The sequence below is a fragment of the Mizuhopecten yessoensis genome, unplaced genomic scaffold, assembly GCF_002113885.1.
Source record: "Mizuhopecten yessoensis strain PY_sf001 unplaced genomic scaffold, ASM211388v2 scaffold9787, whole genome shotgun sequence".
Taxonomy (NCBI): Eukaryota; Metazoa; Mollusca; class Bivalvia; order Pectinida; family Pectinidae; genus Mizuhopecten; species Mizuhopecten yessoensis.
Genome location: NW_018408222.1, coordinates 130,983 through 150,960, shown reverse-complemented (window position 1 = coordinate 150,960; position 19,978 = coordinate 130,983). Strand labels below are relative to the sequence as shown.

Here is a 19,978-nt window from a genome sequence, read left to right as displayed (position 1 = left end):
GCCCCCCCCCCCCCCCCCCCCCTGGGGACAGAAGGTAGGGGCCCAATAGGGGAAACATAGCAAATTGTTCAAATACCTTCTTCTTCTGTACGAATGACAGGATTTTATCCAAATTTTGTGGGATGCTGTATACATCTAGCTCTTTGTTACTGTTTACTTAACTGTGGGTTGCTGTATTCATCTAGCACTTTGTTACTACATACTATACTGTGGTTTGCTGTTTACATCTAGCACTTTGTTACTATATACTTGACTGTGGGTTGCTGTATACACTTAGCACTTTGTTACTATATACTTGACTGTGGGTTGCTGTTTACGCTTAGCACTTTGTTACTATATACTAGACTGTGGGTTGCTGTATACACTGAGCACGTTGTTACTATATACTATACTGTGGGTTGCTGTATACGCTTAGAACTTTGTTACTATATACCTGACTGTGGGCTGCTGTTTACGCTTAGCACTTTGTTACTATATACCTGACTGTGGGTTGCTGTATACATCTAGCACTTTGTTACTATATACTTGACTGTGGGTTGCTGTATACATCTAGCACTTTGTTACTATATACTATACTGTGGGTTGCTGTATACATCTAGCACTTTGTTACCATATACTTGACTGTGGGTTGCTGTATACATCTAGCACTTTGTTACTATATACTTGACTGTGGGTTTCTGTTTACACATAAGCACTTTGTTACCATATACTATACTGTTGGTTGCTGTATACATCTAGCACTTTGTTACTATATACTTGACTGTGGGTTGCTGTTTACACATAAGCACTTTGTTACCATATACTATACTGTTGGTTGCTGTATACATCTAGCACTTTGTTACTATATACTGAACTGTGGCTTGCACTTCTGATTACATTACAAAGCATATTCACTGACTTCAAAATGTTTAGGGGTATGAAGTACTACAAGTTATTAATTATTTTGGTTATGGGTATGAGGTACTTACTGTAATAATATGAGGATCCTTGTGATGTTGCTAATTTTACTTTACTTTTGTTTCAGGTATGAGGATCCTTGTGATGTTACTAATTTGACTATACTTTTGCTACAGGTATGAGGATCCTTGTGATGTTACTAATTTTACTATACTTTTGTTACAGGTATGAGGATCCTTGTGATGTTACTACTAGATACCCTTCCTATGCTGGGAAATGTCCTGCTCCTGTGTTTTTTTGTTTTCTTTATTTTTGGTATAATTGGTGTCCAGCTGTGGGCGGGAGTGCTGAGGAACAGATGTTTTTTAAATATCAGTGAAAACATATCTTATGCACAGTAAGTGGCTACTACGGTGTAGTATGATAGAATAATTGTTAATTACTATGATAAACAGATAGTTTTTGAATATTAGCAAAAGCACATTACATGCTATCAGTATACCTACAAAGGTAGAATGCTTATGTAAATTGCATCTATTACACGCTTACAGAATATTTCTTTTGCTTTAATTTGAGACTTTATTTGATGGAATCTTAACCAAATGAATTTATTGCAAAATTTAATAAGAAAATGTGAAGTTCAAGATCAAATTCACATGCGATCATTTTTACTGCTATAAAAATAGATGTTCATAATTTTTTGTGGGTTTCAGTTTTGTGGTCAAATTTTTCTTTTTTAAATTTCAGTGCAAATCTTAGCCCATACTTCATTCCAAAGAAAATCAATCAGGACTATATATGTAGCATGCCTGGGGAGTCGGGTATGCGTCAGTGTAAGAACTTTAATCGGTATGAGTATGAAGGCATCAGATGCAATGGAAGTGCCCGCCCTTTTAGCAATAACACACCTACCAATGACTCTTGTATCAACTGGAACCAGTACTATAGTACATGTATGGCTGGCGACAAAAATCCATTTCAAGGCGCCATCTCGTTTGATAACATTGGTCTCGCCTGGGTTGCAATATTTCAGGTAAGCAGGCAGTTGAGGTCCATTTAAAGATGTTTATCTTACTAATGATAGATGTTTTATTATGATAGATTAATCAATTCACTTGAATCACCTATAATTGTTATACAACTTTGTGTGTCTCCCAATTCACAGGGATATCTAGATGTAGGATTGCCTCTGTCATTGAAACTGTAATACATGTATTGTGTAACACGTATTATAAAATTGAACATTATCTTAATTAATATAATGAGAAATTTATATATACAGTGTTCCTTATTCCATACGAGCCTTCCAGATTTTTTAATTCCAAAATATTGATTGACTGACTATACCCTGAATTGCACATTTGTGCGGAAAAAAGCTCACAACAGGGCAAATGATATTGGTAAATCGCACAGTTGTGCGCACAATGTGTGGACGATGTGCAGACAGTGTGTGAACAATGTATACACGATGTGCGCACACTGGTTTTTTTGGTGCGTTGCGTGGTCACACAACTGTGCGTTCGATTGAAGAAAGACTCCAAAGTGTTACTATGGAGTGAAGGATTATCCTGTCCCTCAGTGTTACTATAGAGTGTAGGGTGATCCTGTCTCATAGTTTAACTATAGAGTGTAGGGTGATCCTTCCCCCCAGTGTTACTATAGAGTGTAGGGTTGTCCTGTCCCCCAGTGTTACTATAGAGTGTAGGGTGATCCTGTCTTGTAGTGTAACTATAGAGTGTGGGGTGATCCTTCCCCCCAGTGTTACTATAGAGTGTAGGGTTGTCCTGTCCCCCAATGTTACTATAGAGTGTAGGGTGATCCTGTTCTCGTAGTTTAACTATAGAGTGAAGGGTGATCCTGTCCCCATGTGTTACTATAGAGTGTAGGGTGATCCTGTCCCCCAGTGTTACTAAAAAGTGTAGGGTGATCCTGTTCCTCAGTGTTACTATAGAGTGAAGGGTGATCCTGTCCCCCAGTGTTACTATAGAGTGTAGGGTGATCTTGTTCCTCAGTGTTACTATAGAGTGTAGGGTGATCCTGTCCCCCAGTGTTACTATAGAGTGTAGGGAGATCCTGTCCTCCAGTGTTACTTTAGAATGAAGGGTGATCCTGTCCCCCAGTGTTACTATAGAGTGAAGGGTGATCCTGTTCCTCAGTGTTACTATGGAGTGTAGGGTTGTCCTGTCCCTCAGTGTTACTATAGAGTGAAGGGTGATCCTATCCCCCAGTGTTACTATAGAGTGTAGGGTGATCCTGTTCCTCAGTGTTACTATAGAGTGAGGGTGATCCTGTCCCCCAGTGTAACTATAGAGTGTAGGGTGATCCTGTTCCTCAGTTTTACTATAATGTGTAGGGTGATCCTGTACCCCAGTTCAACTATAGAGTGTAGGGTTGTCCTGTCCCTCAGTGTTACTATAGAGTGTAGGGTGATCCTGTCCCCTAGTGTTACTATAGAGTGTAGGGTGATCCTGTTCCTCAGTGTTACTATAGAGTGAGGGTGATCCTGTCCCCCAGTGTAACTATAGAGTGTAGGGTGATCCTGTTTCCCAATGTTCCTATAGAGTGTAGGGTGATCCTGTCCCCAGGGTTACTATAGAGTTGTTACTATAGAGTGTAGGGTGATCCTGTCCCGTAGTGTAACTATAGAGTGTAGGGTGATCCTGTTCCCCAATGTTACTATAGAGTGTAGGGTTATCCTGTCCCCCAGTGTTACTATAGAGTGTAGGGGGATCCTGTTCTCGTAGTTTAACTATAGAGTGAAGGGTGATCCTGTCCCCATGTGTTACTATAGAGTGTAGGGTGATCCTGTCCCGTAGTGTAACTATAGAGTGTAGGGTGATCCTGTTCCCCAATGTTACTATAGAGTGTAGGGTTATCCTGTCCCCCAGTGTTACTATAGAGTGTAGGGGGATCCTGTACCCAAGTGTTACTATAATGTGTAGGGTGATCCTTTCCCCCAGTTTAACTATAGAGTGAAAGGTGATCCTTTCCTCCAGTTTTACTATAAAGTGTAGGGTTGTCCTGTCCCCTAGTTTTACTATAAAGTGTAGGGTTATCCTGTCACGTGGTGTTACTATAGAGTGTAGGGTTATCATGTCCGCCAGTGTTACTATAGAGTGAAGGGTGATCCTGTCCCCTAGTGTAGCTATAGAGTGTAGGGTGATCCTGTTTCCCAGTGTTACTATAGAGTGTAGGGTGCTCCTGTTCCTCAGTGTTACTATAGAGTGTATGGTGATCATGTATCCAAGTGTTACTATAGTGTGTAGGGTGATCCTGTCCCCAGTGTTTCTATGGAGTGTTTGGTGATCCTGTCTCCCAGTGTTACTATAGAGTGTTTGGATATCTTTTCCCCAGTGTTACGATGCAGTGTTGGGAGATCCTGTTACTATAGAGTGTAGGGTTGTCCTGTCCCCCAGTTTTACTATAGAGTGTAGGGGTGTCCTGTCCCCCAGTTTTACTATAGAGTGAAGGGTTGTCCTGTCCCCCAGTTTTACTATAGAGTGAAGGGTGGTCCTGTCCCCCAGTTTTACTATAGAGTGAAGGGTGGTCCTGTCCCCCAGTTTTACTATAGAGTGAAGGGTTGCCCTGTCCCCCAGTTTTACTATAGAGTGTAGGGGTGTCCTGTCCCCCAGTTTTACTATAGAGTGAAGGGTGGTCCTGTCCCCCAGTTTTACTATAGAGTGTAGGGGTGTCCTGTCCCCAAGTTTTACTGTAGAGTGTAGGGTGATCCTGTCACGAAGTGTTACTATAGAGTTCAGGGTTATCATGTCTGCCAGTGTTACTATAGAGTGTAGGGTGATCCTGTCCCCCAGAGTTACTATAGAGTGTAGGGTGATCCTGTCCCCCAGTGTTACTATAGATTGTAGGGTGATCCTGTCCCCCAGAGTTACTATAGAGTGTAGGGTGATCCTGTCTCCCAGTGTTACTATAGAGTGTAGGGAGATCCTGTCCCCTAGTGTAACTATAGAGTGAAGGGTGATCCTGTCCCTCAGTGTTACTATAGAGTGTAGGGTGATCCTGTCACCCAGTATTACTGTTGAGTGGTGGGAGATCCTGTCCCCAAGTGTTACTATAGAGTGAAGGGTGATCCTGTCCCCAAGTGTTACTATAGAGTGTAGGAGATCCTGTCCCCAGAGTTACTATAGAGTGTAGGGTGATCCTTTCCCGTAGTGTAACTATAGAGTGTAGGGTGATACTGTTTCCCAATGTTACTATAGAGTGTAGGGTGATCCTTTCCCGTAGTGTAACTATAGAGTGTAGGGTGATCCTGTTTCCCAATGTTACTATAGAGTGAAGGGTGATCATGTCCCCTAGTGTTACTATAGAGTGTAGGGTGATCCTGTTCCTCAGTGTTACTATAGAGTGTAGGGAGATCCTGTCCCCTAGTGTAACTATAGAGTGTAGGGAAATCCTGTCCCCAAGTGTAACTATAGAGTGTAGGGAGATCCTGTCCCCTAGTGTAACTATAGAGTGTAGGGAAATCCTGTCCCCAAGTGTAACTATAGAGTGTAGGGAAATCCTGTCCCCAAGTGTAACTATAGAGTGTAGGGAGATCCTGTCCCAAGTGTTTCTATGGAGTGTTGTGTGATCCTGTCTCCCAGTGTTACTTAAGAGTGTACGGTGATCCTTTCCCCCAGTTTAAGTAGGGTGATCCTGTCCCGTAGTGTAACTATAGAGTGTAGGGAAATCCTGTCCCCAAGTGTAACTATAGAGTGTAGGGAGATACTGTTTCCCAATGTTACTATCGAGTGTAGGGTGATCCTTTCCCGTGGTGTAACTATAGAGTGTAGGGTGATCCTTTCCCCCAATGTTACTATAGAGTGTAGAGTGATCCTGTTCCTCAGTGTTACTACAAAGTGAGGATGATCCTGTCCCCCAGTGTTACTAAAGGTTGTAGGGTGATCCTTTCCCGTAGTGTGACTATAGAGTGTAGGGTGATACTGTTTCCCAATGTTACCATAGAGTGTAGGGTGATCCTTTCCCGTAGTGTAACAGTGTTACTATAGAGTGTAGGGAGATCCTGTCCCAAGTGTTTCTATGGAGTGTTGTGTGATCCTGTCTCCCAGTGTTACTAGTGTAGGGTGATCCTGTTTCCCAGTGTTACTAGAGAGTGCAGGGTGCTCCTGTTCCTCAGTGTTACTATAGAGTGTAGGGTGCTCCTGTTCCTCAGTGTTACTATAGAGTGTAGGGTGTTCCTGGTTCCCAATGTGACTATAGAGTGTAGGGTGATCCTTTCCCCTAGGTTAACTATAGAGTGAAAGGTGATCCTTTCCTCCAGTTTTACTATAGAGTGTAGGGTTGTCCTGTCCCCTAGTTTTACTATAAAGTGTAGGGTTATCCTGTCACTTGGTGTTACTATAGAGTGTAGGGTTATCATGTCCGCCAGTGTTACTATAGATTGTAGGGTGATCTTGTCCCCCAGTGTTACTATAGAGTGAAGGGTGATCCTGTCCCCTAGTGTAGCTATAGAGTGTAGGGTGATCCTGTTTCCCAGTGTTACTATAGAGTGCAGGGTGCTCCTGTTCCTCAGTGTTACTATAGAGTGTATGGTGATCATGTATCCCAGTGTTACTATAGTGTGTAGGGTGATCTTGTCCCCCAGAGTTACTATAGAGAGTAGGGTGATCCTGTCTCCCAGTGTTACTATAGAGTGTAGGGTGATCCTGTCCCCCAGTGTTACTATAGAGGGAAGGGTGATCCCGTCCCCTAATGTAACTATGTTCCTCAGTGTTACTATAGAGTGTTTGGATATCTTTTCCCCAGTGTTACGATGCATTGTTGGGAGATCCTGTCTCCCAGTGTTACTTAAGAGTGTAGGGTGATCCTTTCCCCCAGTTTAACTAAAGAGTGTAGGATGATCCTTTCCCCCAGTTTTACTATAGAGTGTAGGGTTGTCCTGTCCCCCAGTTTTACTATAGATTGTAGGGTGATCCTGTCCCCCATTGTTACTATAGAGTGAAGGGTGATGCTGTCCCCTAGTGTAGCTATAGAGTGTAGGGTGATCCTGTCTCTCAGTGTTACTATAGAGTGTCGGGTGATCCTGTCCTGTAGTGTTACTTTCACGTGTAGGGTGATCCTTTGCCCAAGTTTTACTATAGAGTGTAGGGTTGTCCTGTCCCCCAGTTTTACTGTAGAGTGTAGGGTGATGCTTTCACGTAGTGTTACTATAGAGTGTAGGGTGATCCTGTCCCCAAGTGTTACTATAGACTGTAGGGAGATCCTGTCCCCAGTGTTTCTATGGAGTGTTGGGTGATCCTGTCTCCCAGTGTTACTATAGAGTGTTTGGATATCTTTTCCCCAGTGTTACGATGCAGTGTTGGGAGATCCTGTACCAAGTGTTGCTATAGAGTGTAGGGTGATCCTGTCCCCCAATGTTACTATAAAGTGTAGGGTGATCCTGTCTCCCAGTGTTACTTAAGAGTGTACGGTGATCCTTTCCCCCAGTTTAACTAAAGAGTGTAGGATGATCCTTTCCCCCAGTTTTACTGTAGAGTGTAGGGTTGTCCTGTCCCCCAGTGTTACTATAGAGTGTAGGGTTGTCCTGTCCCCCAGTTTTACTATAGACTGTAGGGTGATCTTGTACCCCAGTGTTACTATAGAGTGTAAGGTTGTCCTGTCCCCCAGTTTTACTGTAGAGTGTAGGGTGATCCTGTCACGAAGTGTTACTATAGAGTTCAGGGTTATCATGTCTGCCAGTGTTACTATAGATTGTAGGGTGATCTTGTCCCCCAGTGTTACTAAAGAGTGTTTGGAGATCCTGTCCCCAGTGTTACTATGGAGTGTTGGGAGATCCTGTCTGCCAGTGTTACTATAGAGTGTCGGGTGATCCTGTCCCCCAATGTTACCATAGAGTGTAGGGTGATCCTGTCCCCCAGTGTAACTTTAGAGTTAAGGTTGATCCTGTCCCCCAGTGTTACTATAGAGTGTAGGGTGATCCTTTCCCCCAGTTTTACTATAGAGTGTAGGGTTGTCCTGTCCCCCATTTTTACTGTAGAGTGTAGGGTGATGCTTTCACGTAGTGTTACTATAGAGTGTAGGGTGATCCTGTCCCCCAGTGTAACTTTAGAGTTAAGGTTGATCCTGTCCCCCAGTGTTACTATAGAGTGAAGGGTGATCCTGTCTCCCAGTGTTACTATAGAGTGTAGGGTGATCTTGTCCCCCAGTGTTACTATAGAGTGTAGGGCGATCCTGTCCCCCAGTGTAACTATAGAGTGTAGGGTGATCCTGTTCCTCAGTGTTACTATAGGTTGTAGGGTGATCCTGTCCCCGAGTGTAACTATAGAGTGTAGGGTGATCCTGTTTCCCAATGTTACTATAGAGTGTAGGGTGATCCTGTCCCCAGTGTTACTATAGAGTGTAGGGGGATCCTGTACCCAAGTGTTACTATAATGTGTAGGGTGATCCTTTCCCCTAGTTTAACTATAGAGTGTAGGGTGATCCTTTCCTCCAGTTTTACTATAGAGTGTAGGGTTGTCCTGTCCCCTAGTTTTACTATAAAGTGAAGGGTTATCATGTCCGCCAGTGTTACTATCGAGTGAAGGGTGATCCTGTCCCCTAGTGTAGCTATAGAGTGTAGGGTGATCCTGTTTCCCAGTGTTACTATAGAGTGTAGGGTGCTCCTGTTCCTCAGTGTTACTATAGAGTGTATGGTGATCATGTATCCCAGTGTTGCTATAGAGTGTAGGGTGATCCTGTCCCCCAGAGTTACTATAGAGAGTAGGGTGATCCTGTCTCCCAGTGTTACTATAGAGTGTAGGGAGATCCTTTCCCCCAGTGTTTCTATGGAGTGTTGGGTGATCCTGTCTCCCAGTGTTACTATGGAGTGTAGGGTGATCCTATCCCACAGTGTTAAGATGCAGTGTTGGGAGATCCTGTACCAAGTGTTGCTATAGAGTGTAGGGTGATCCTGTCCCCCAATGTTACTATGAAGTGTAGGGTGATCCTGTTTCCCATTGTTACTATAGAGTGTAGGGAGATCCTGTCCGGTAGTGTAACTATAACGTGTAGGGTGATCTTGTCCCCCAGTGTTACTATAGAGGGAAGGGTGATCCCGTCCCCTAATGTAACTATAGAGAGTAGGGAGATCCTGTCCCCCAGTGTTACGAAAGAGTGTAGGGTGATCCTTTCCCCCAGTTTTACTATAGAGTGTAGGGTTGTCCTGTCCCCCAGTTTGTCTGTAGAGTGTATGGTGATCCTGTCATGAAGTGTTACTATAGAGTTCAGGGTAATCATGTCCGCCAGTGTTACTATAGATTGTAGGGTGATCTTGTCCCCCAGTGTTACTATAGAGTGAAGGGTGATGCTGCCCCCTAGTGTAGCTATAGAGTGAAGGGTGATCCTGTCCCCCAGTGTTACTCTAGAGTGTAGAGTGATTCTTTCCCCCAGTTCTACTATAGAGTGTAGGGTGATCCTTTCCCCCAGTGTAACTATAGAGTGTAGGGTTGTCCTGTCCCCATGTGTTACTAAAGAGTGTATGGTGATCCTTTCCCCAAGTTTTACTATAGAGTGTAGGGTGATCCTGTCTCTCAGTGTAACTATAAAGTGAAGGGTGATCCTGTCCCCCTGTGTTACTATAGAATGTAGGGTGATCCTTTCCCCCAGTTTTACTATAGAGTGTAGGGTGATCCTGTTCCTCAGTGTTACTATAGAGTGTAGGGTGATCCTATCCCCCAGTATTACTAAAGAGTGTTTGGAGATCCTGTCCCCAGTGTTACTATGGAGTGTTGGGAGATCCTGTCTCCCAGTGTTACTATAGAGTGTCGGGTGATCCTGTCCCCCAATGTTACTATAGAGTGTAGGGTGATCCTGTCCCCCAGTGTAACTTTAGAGTTAAGGTTGATCCTGTCCCCCAGTGTTACTATAGAGTGTAGGGTGATCCTTTCCCCCAGTTTTACTATAGAGATTAGGATGATCCTTTCCCCCAGTTTTACTATAGACTGTAGGGTTGTCCTGTCCCCCAGTTTTACTGTAGAGTGTAGGGTGATCCTGTCCCCCAGTATTACTATATAGTGTAGGGTGATCCTGTCCCCCAGTGTAACTTTAGAGTTAAGGTTGATCCTGTCCCCCAGTTTTACTATAGAGTGTAGGGTGATCCTGTCACGTAGTATTACTATAGAGTTCAGGGTTATCATGTCCGCCAGTGTTACTATAGAGTGAAGGGTGATCCTGTTCCCTAGTGTAGCTATAGAGTGTAGGGTGATCCTGTCTCCCAGTATTACTATAGAGTGTAGGGTTGTCCTGTCCCCATGTTTTAATGTAGAGTGTAAGGTTGTCCTGTCCCCAAGTTTTACTGTAGAGTGTAGGGTGATCCTGTCACGTAGTGTTACTATAGACTGTAGGGTGATCTTGTCCCCCAGTGTTACTATAGAGTGTAGAGAGATCCTGTCCCCCAGTGTTACTATAGAGTGTAGGGTGATCCTGTCCCCAGGGTTACTATGGGGTGTTGGGAGATCCTGTACCAAGTGTTACTATAGAGTGTTGGGTGATCCTGTCCCCCAGTTTTATTATGGAGTGTTGGGAGATCATGTTCCTCAGTGTTACTATAGAGTGTTGGGTTGTCCCGTCCCCCAGTGTTACTATGGAGTGTTGGGAGATCCTGTCCCCAGTGTTACTATGGAGTGTTGGGAGATCCTGTCCCCAGTGTTAATATGGAGTGTTGGGAGATCCTGTTCCCATAGTTACTATGGAGTGTTGGGTGATCCTGTACCAAGTGTTACTATGGAGTGTTGGGTTGTCCCGTCCCCCAGTGTTACTATGGAGTGTTGGGAGATCCTGTCCCCAGTGTAACTATGGAGTGTTGGGAGGTCCTATCCCCCAGTGTTACTATGGAGTGTTGGGAGATCCTGTACCAAGTGTTACTATGGAGTGTTGGGTGATCCTGTCCCAGGTGTTACTATGGAGTGTAGGTTGATCACGTTCCTCAGTGTTACTATAGAGTGTAGGGTGATCCTGTCCCCTAGTGTAGCTATTGGATTATAGGCGATATCCTGGAAAAATTACTATGTGGAAATGAAGCACAAAAACCAATAGATTTATTGCACTACCCGACACACTGTCATACTGATTGACTGGTATTGTCATTTACCAGACATACTGATTGGCTGGCATTGACATGTACCAGACATACTGATTGCTTACATTGACATGTACCAGACATTCTTATTGGTAAGCAATATCATGTACCAGACATACTGATTGGCTGGCATTGTCATGTACCAGACATACTGATTGGCAGGCATTGTCATGTACCAGACATACTGATTGGCTGGCATTGTCATGTACCAGACATACTGATTGGCTGTCATTGTCATATACTAGAGATACAGCTGAAGTGATTGTTTCCCTAGAAAAATCAATGTCTGATGGTTGTATGATCTGAACAAGCTAGAATCCAATATATCAAGGTCAATTAACATGAACAGTTGAACAGTATGTCTGTCTTGACGACCAATACTTTTGTCATATTTAAGTTTGTTGAATATTGAAAAATTGGTCACGTAATGGCTTCAGCTTGATGTGTGTAAAGTGTTGATAAACTTTTGCCATGTTGTCAGATGTTTGTCCTTCTGTATGTTGCCATCTTTTAACTTTTATTTAAAAAATGAGATTTTAGACTAAATTTGGTATGGAACATCCCTACTTCAATAGTATGGCCCTTCCAGGAGTAGGTGGGCAGGGCCCTATTGGAAAAAAAGTTACCTTGTAAATAACTACATATGGGTAAAGGAATTTAGTTTAAATGTGGTATGGAACAACCCTGAGCGAAGCAGACTTAATGTTGTATAAAAGTAGGGTGTGTGCATGATTCACCATTACACCTTATGTCCTGGAGTCATTCTCTGTACTTCCTCACAGAATTCTATAGACAATCCCTTCACTTTATATGTGTGTTACAACAGGAAGCTGGGATTTAAGAAGAATTACAACTAATATTGACCCTGCCTCAGCTTTGGCCACAGTAATGTTTATGAATGACCAGTTAAACAGGAATGAGCTTTGTGTTGTAACTGTGTTCTCTCCTCCTTGAGTGCTGGTCAATACATGTCTACAGTTCTTGTGACCTGCTCCCAGAACTGACTGTGGAATGATCTTGTCCCTCTATCTCGTTCTGTCCAATCATCCATTTTTGTTTGTTTTGCAAGATAACTTGTTTAAGTATTGCCTGATTTTGATATAGCAGGTAAACAATTTCCAGTTTGAATGAAATCTGTGCATATTTAATTAACATACACAAAGTACTATCCTCTGATTGGTGGACAGTTTCCACACAATAATGTCATATGGCTGGATTTCAATGACATGTAGTCAGTAAATATACTAAATGATGAAGAATTAGTTAGATTTATAGTGAAATCATCCTGTATTTAGGTAACACACAGCAACTACATAATTAGTTGGATGACAATCACATCAGATTATGTGGAAAGGGAGGTAACTCTTGTTTGTATGATATTTCAAAATTATATCTTTGAACGACAACAAATGTGCATATCAACCTGTTGCAACATTTTAAGACCAATTGGTCTCTTCACCAAGCAATGACTGAGTGAGTGGTCTTCATTTAGGATTTCACTATAATGACACCCTGTGGACACCTGGTCAATATTTAAGATATCACTATATTGACACCCTGTGGACACCTGGTCTATATTTAAGATATCACTATATTGACACCCTTGTGGACACCTGGTCTATATTAAAGATAACACTATAATGACACCCTGTGGACACCTGGTCTATATTTCAGATATCACTATATTGACACCCTGTGGACACCTTGTCTATTTTTAAGATATCACTATAATGACACCCTGTGGACACCTGGTCTATATTTAAGATATCACTATATTGACACCCTGTGGACCCCTGGTCTTAATAGAAGATATCACTATAATGACACCCTGTGGACAGCTGGTCTTAATAGAAGATATCACTATAATGACACCCTGTGGACCCCTGGTCTATATTTAAGATATCACTATAATGACACCCTGTGGACACCTGGTCTTAATAGAAGATATCACTATATTGACACCCTGTGGACACCTGGTCTTAATAGAAGATATCACTATAATGACACCCTGTTGATGCCTGGTCTATATTAAAGATATCACTATAATGACACCCTGTCGACACCCGGTCTATATATACGATATCACTATAATGATACCCAGTTGACACCTGGTCTATATTTAAGATATCACTATAATGACACCCTGTGGACACCTGGTCTATATTTAAGATATCACTATAATGACACCCTGTTGATGCCTGGTCTATATTTAAGATATCACTATAATGATACCCTGTGGACACCTGGTCTATATATATGATATCACTATAATGACGCCCTGTTGATGTCTGGTTTATATATAAGATATCACTATAATGACACCCTGTTGATGCCTGGTCTATATTTAAGATATCACTATAATGAAACCCTGTTGATGCCTGGTCTTTATTTAAGATATCACTATAATGAGACCCTGTGGACACCTGGTCTATATATAAGATATCACTATAATGACACCCTGTGGACACCTGGTCTATATTTAAGATATCACTATAATGACACCCTGTGGACACCTGGTTTATATATAAGATATCACTATAATGACACCCTGTTGATGCATGGTCTGTTTTTAAGATATCACTATAATTACACCCATCTGTGTTGCAGGTTATCAGTTTGGAGAGTTGGGTGAATATTATGTACTATGTGCAGGACGCTCATTCCTTTTGGGACTGGACATATTTTGTTGCTCTTATAGTTGTAAGTATACCTTCAGCATCATTCAGTAAATTGTTTCCTAAAACTTTGACTTTGAATGATCTTTTTGTGTTCATTTTGCTTGGATCAAATAAATTTGATTTAAAGTTTCTCAGCATTTTGTCTGCCTAGATATTGTGTAGTTGTTAGGTGATCGTTTTTCATATTTTTAATCATATTAGGTGATTGTATTTTTTATTCATAATCTAATTGAACTTTTGTATTGTTTTTCAGATTGGCTCATTTTTTATGATTAATTTATGCTTGGTTGTGATAGCAACACAGTTTTCTGAAACAAAAAAGAGAGAGACAGAGAGAATGATGCAGGAGAGAAAGCGATTCCATTCATCAAGTACATTAGCTAGTAACTCTGAACCTGGAGGGTGCTATTCTGAAATATTGAAATATGTTGCTCATTTATGTCGAAGAGCCAAAAGGGATATTACGAAGTTATACTATGAAGCTCGTGGACGAACTCACCCTCACAGAAAAATAAAGCCTGAATTGTCACTACGAAAGCACAAGAAAAAAGGTACACGCTATACAAAGGGCACAGCTTTGTCTCGCTTCTCCAAGCCTGGCTCCTGTCCCTGCTGCTCCCATCGCTGTAACTATTACTATCATGTACTTAACACTACTGACAACCATATATCACGTCGTAATAGTAGTCCGCTTGCACCTAGAGCTAGTCCCGAGATGTCAGACATAGAGTCTGTATCTTCACCACAACGACCAAACTTTCTGACGGTGCCAAGCATGAACAGTATGCGACTGTCATCTTCGGACTCAGTTAATACGCTGGCTTTGGCGGCCACTGACGCGCTTGGCCCCTCGCTACTAAAGTCTTCCCCCAACCATCTGGCCCTGCATGCGGCCAGTGTCAGTAGAACATCCTCATTTACTGTCAGTAGGAAACACCTTCCTTCACTGCCTGAGATGCTTGCCACACACTGTAATAAGAATGCTACATTAGCCTCCTCAAACACGCTGCTCCACCACAAGGCCTGCCATAAGGGTAAGTCACTCTGCTTTTCCTATTTAGAGACCTACCAGTTATTACTATGGACCAGATTAATAGCTTACATTTTACATTACAAAAAGTGTCATTCTGTGCAGCACAATGGTCTGTGTTAATGGCTGGTGGTCTGCAAGGACATACTATATCTGATGGAATGCACTTCTTTGATGCAAATCAATTCAAGCTGGGATAGCAAATTGTTATTGTCTGCTCAAAGCTTAGAGCAATTCAAAATACCAGTTTTTAGCTCACCTGCCCGAAGGGATAGTGAGCTTATGCCATGGCGCATCGTCCGTCCGTCGTCCGTCAACTTTTCCTTTTAACGACTTCTTTTGAAGAATGGACAGGCCTAGAGTCATGATATTTGGGTGGTAGCTTCTTTGGTAGGAGCCTGACAAAGTTTGAGAATGAAAATGACCTTGACCTACTTTCAAGGTCACAGCAGTCAAATATGTTAAACGCTTCAAACGACTTCTTCTGAAGAACTAAAAGGTATAGAATCTTCATATTTAGCTGGTGGCTTCCTTGGATGGAGCCCGATAAAGTTTGAAAATGAAATTGACCTTGACTTACTTTCAAGGTCACAGCGGTCAAATATGTAAAAAATCTTTAAATGACTTCTTCTGAAGAACTAATAGGTATAGAATCTTTATATTTGGCTGTTGGCTTCCTGAAATAGAGCCAGACAAAGTTTGAGAATGAAAATGTACTTGACATACTTTCAAGGTCACAGCGGTCAAATATGTCCAACACTTCAAACAACTTCTTCTGAAAAACTAAGAGGTATAAAATCTTCATATTTGGCTGATGGCTTCCTGGGATGGAGCCCAACATATTTTGAAAATGACCTTGACGTATTTTCAAGGTCACAGCGGTCAAATATGTCAACCGCTTCAAAGGACTACTTCTGAAGAATAAAAAGGTATAGAATCTTCATATTTCACTGTTGGCTTACTTGGATGGAGCCCGATAAAGTTTGATAATGAAATTGACCTTGATGTACTTTCAAGGTCACAGCTGTCAATTATGTCAAACACTTTAAACGACTTCTTAAGAAGAACGAAAAGGTATAGAATCTTTATATTTGGCTGTTGGCTTCATGAGATAGATCCCAACAAAGTTTGAGAATGAAAATGACCTTGACTTACTTTCAAGGTCACAGGTGTCAAATATTTAAAAACTCTTCGGATGAACTAAAAGGTATAAAATCTTTATATTTTTCTGTTGGCTTCCTGAGATAGATCCCGACAAAGTTTGAGAATGAAAATGACCTTGACTTACTTTCAAGGTCACAGGTGTCAAATATTTAAAAACTCTTCTGAAGAACTAAAAGGTATAGAATCTTTATATTTTTCTGTTGGCTTCCTGAGATAGATCCTGACAAAGTTTGAGAATGAAAATGACCTTGACCTTCTTTCAAGGTCACAGGTGTCAAATATGTCAAAAACATCAAACGGCTTCTTCTGAATAATCGTAAGCATAAAATTATAATATTTGGCTGGTGGCTTCCTGTGATAGAGCTCACCAAAATTTGCGAATGAAAATGACCTCAACCTACCTTAAAGGACAGAGATCAACAGCATTTTAAAGGATTAGTTCTTAAGAACCAAAATGGAATGGATTCATAAGATTTGGCTGGTAGCTTTTTGGGATAGAGCTAACAAAGTATGAGAAGGAAAATGACATTGACCTACTTACAAGGTCACATGGGAAAATATGTCAATTAACTTCTGAAGAAGAACCAAAGAGCATAGAATCATATAATGATATTTGGCTGGTAGTTTCAACAGATGGAGCCGACAAAGTTTGCAAGGGAAATATTTGTAGTGCAATATAATATTGAATGAGAATATTTTGCTATGACTGCTTAAATATTCAGGTGAGCGATACAGGCCCTCTGGGTCTCTTGTTTTGAATGTGACATATAGAGAAAATTTTCTAAAAATAAATTAATAAATAAATGGATTCTCTGTTAAAGATGAAATGCTGAAAATCTTCAATTATGAAAAATGTACATTATGATCATCATCTACATCATGATCAATAACCATGCAGTCTTCCGATTCTGTTGACTTTCTCTGTTGTACTGTTGTAACAAGTGCCTTATGTGTTGGTGACAACTCCAGGAGAACATTGCATCAAAGTAGGCATCCCTTAGTTTTATGTCTGTCTTCTCTGTTTCCATCCACCTCATGCTAAACACATGGTGAAGTGATCTGGAAAATGTCTCTGTTAAATTTAATGCCAATGTTTTATTGATGGTTATTCCCATCTAAAACTATAAAACAATATCTTATGAAGCAAATAGTAACAGGAAGGGAAGAAGGGGTGGACTGGACTTAGAAACACTTTATATAACTACAAGTAGATTGTTTTGCAGAACATTGCCTTTGTTTGAGATACAGCATGGCTCAAGCACTTGTGTTTACAAATGCACAGATATATATCAAGTGTAGATTACTGTTTACCATTATAATGTATACCCAGTGTAGATTACTGTTTATCATTATAGTGTATACCTAGTGTATATTACTGTTTACGATTATAATGTATAACCAGTGTAAATAACTTTTTACCATTATAGTGTATACCTAGTGTATATTACTGTTTACCATTATAATGTATACCAAATGTAGATAACTGTTTACCATTATAGTGTATACCTAGTGTATATTACTGTTTACCATTATAATGTATACCCAGTGTAGATAACTGTTTACCATTATAATGTATTCCCAGTGTATATTACTGTTTACCATTATAATGTATACCCAGTGTAGATAACTGTTTATCATTATAATGTATTTCCAGTGTAGATTACTGTTTACCATTATAATGTATAACCAGTGTAGATTACTGTTTACCAATATAATGTATACCCAGTGTAGATTACTGTTTACCATTGTAATGTATACCCAGTGTAGATCACTGTTTACCATTATAATGTATGCCAAGTGTAGATAACTGTTTACCATTATAATGTATACCCAGTGTAGATTACTGTTTACCATTTTAATGTATACCCAGTGTAGATTACTGTTTACCATTATAATGTATACCCAGTGTAGATTACTGTTTACCATTTTAATGTATGCCAAGTGCAGAAAAGTATTCATTTGTTTCTGTTACAGTTACATGTGACAGGATTTGATGCCATCATTTTGTTTATTGTTGAGCCATGGAAATAATTGTTTAGTGCTAAGTCTTTAGAAATCAAGGTTTTTATAAACTATTGATACAGTTCTTTGAAAACATATTTAGGTGTCCTAAGCTGCAAACACTGCTGAACTGTATGTCCTAACCAGCTTAGTTGTGTGGTCTGCCTTTAGAGCTGTGTGGCCTATATAAACAACTGAGCTGTGGCCTGAAATACTGAGCTGTGTAGCTAATACTGATGTACTATTGCTTTAAGTGCTGTGCTGTCTGGTCTAAATCGAAGTACTGTTTTGCCTAAACTGAAGTGCTTAGCTTACCATGTTTTCTGGTCTTAAAGTCTAAACTGTCTTGCCTTAAGTGCTGAGCTGTCTGGCCTTTAGTGCTGAGCTGTCAGGCCTTTAGTGCTGAGCTGTCTGGCCTTTAGTGCTGAGCTGTCAGGCCTTTGCGCTTAGCTGTCTGGCCTTAAATGCTGAGCTGTCTGGCCTTAAATGCTGAGCTGTCTGGCCTTAAATGCTGAGCTGTCTGGCCTTTAGTGCTGAGCTGTCTGGCCTTAATGGATGATCCATCTGGCCTATACTGCAGTGTTGTATGGCCTTTAGTGCTGAGCTCTGTCACAAATACTGCTATGCTGAATTGCCTTTAGAGCTTAACTGTCTGGCTTAAGCGCATACTGCTATGCTATTTTTCCCTTAACTTTTGTGTTGACTGGCCTTAACTGCTGAGCCCTCAGGTCTATCTTGCTGAGTTGTGTTGGATATATTGCTGAACTGTTTGGCCTCAAGTGTTGAGCTGTCTGGCCTTGATGGCTTAGCTGTCTGACCTTAAGTGCTGTGCTTCTTGGCCTTTAGTGCTGAGCTGTGTTGTCAAAACTGATGAGCTGTCTTGCTTTAATTGCTGTACTGTGTCAGCAATACTGCTATGCTGTCTGGCCTTAAGCACTTTGCTGTCGAGCCTTAAGTGTTGAGCTGTGTGGCCAAAACTGCTGTAATGTCTAGCCTTATTGGCTGATTGTCGAGCCTTAAATTCTGAGCTGTGTTGCCAAAATTGTTGAGCTGTCTGGCCTTGATGGCTTAGCTGTCTGACCTTAAGTGCTGTGCTTTTTGGCCTTTAGTGCTGAGTTGTCTGACCTTAAGTGCTGAGCTGTGTTGTCAAAACTGATGAGCTGTCTTGCTTTAATTGCTGTACTGTGTCAGCAATACTGCTATGCTGTCTGGCCTTAAGCACTTTGCTGTCGAGCCTTAAGTGTTGAGCTGTGTGGCCAAAACTGCTGTAATGTCTAGCCTTATTGGCTGATTGTCGAGCCTTAAATTCTGAGCTGTGTTGCTAAAATTGATGAGCTGTCTTGTCTTAATTGTTGAGCTTTTTGGTAATACTCCAGAGCTACCTTGCCTTAACTGCTGAGCTGTGTTGCCAATATAACTGAGCTGTCTATCTATGTGACCTTCACTCTTTTGCCTGGCTGGGTTTTGATTCTTAAGTTTTGGTTTTGTAGAAAAACCTTACAATCATCAGAGTCAAATTGTGACCAGAACAGTATATGCACTAAACACTGGATGTGACAAATTGACAGATATGTACTATAAGTGTATACCAACAAAACATACAGGTACAAAATATTTACATCAGCAGTCACAAACAAAGGTAACAACAACATACAACCACTAGATTGAAAAATCATCTGACAAAACAAACAATACAGCCGGCACAATACAGGGATCTACAAGATGACAGTGTACGTTTTAGATTGTATGGCACATCATTCTAGACACGACAACTGCTGTGTATGTTACATCATTCTAGACATGACAACTGCTGTGTACGGTACATCATTCTAGACACGACAACTGCTGTGTACGGTACATCACTATACGACACGAAAACTGCTGTGTACGTTACATCATTCTAGACCCAACAACTGCTGTGTACGGTACATCACTAGACACAACAACTGCAGTGTACGGTACCTCACTATACGACACGACAACTGCTGTGTACGTTACATCATTCTAGACACAACAACTGCAGTGTACGGTACATCACTATACGACACGACAACTGCTGTGTACGGTACATCATTCTAGACCCGACAACTGCTGTGTACGGTACATCACTATACGACACGACAACTGCTGTGTACG

At 41.3% G+C, this 19,978-nt stretch overlaps 1 protein-coding gene across 1 annotated transcript in view; it reads left to right on the top strand.

Annotated features, from left to right (window-relative positions):
- LOC110458789 (voltage-dependent T-type calcium channel subunit alpha-1H-like) overlaps window positions 1–19,978 on the top strand; it is a 140,891-nt gene that overhangs the window by 49,092 nt on the left and 71,821 nt on the right. Inside the window, exons 3-6 of the mRNA XM_021510697.1 lie at window positions 1,123–1,294; window positions 1,645–1,930; window positions 13,577–13,669; window positions 13,901–14,681. Coding sequence (XP_021366372.1) covers window positions 1,125–1,294; window positions 1,645–1,930; window positions 13,577–13,669; window positions 13,901–14,681 — 1,330 coding nt within the window. The 5' untranslated portion in view covers window positions 1,123–1,124. The remainder of the gene's footprint in view (window positions 1–1,122; window positions 1,295–1,644; window positions 1,931–13,576; window positions 13,670–13,900; window positions 14,682–19,978) is intronic.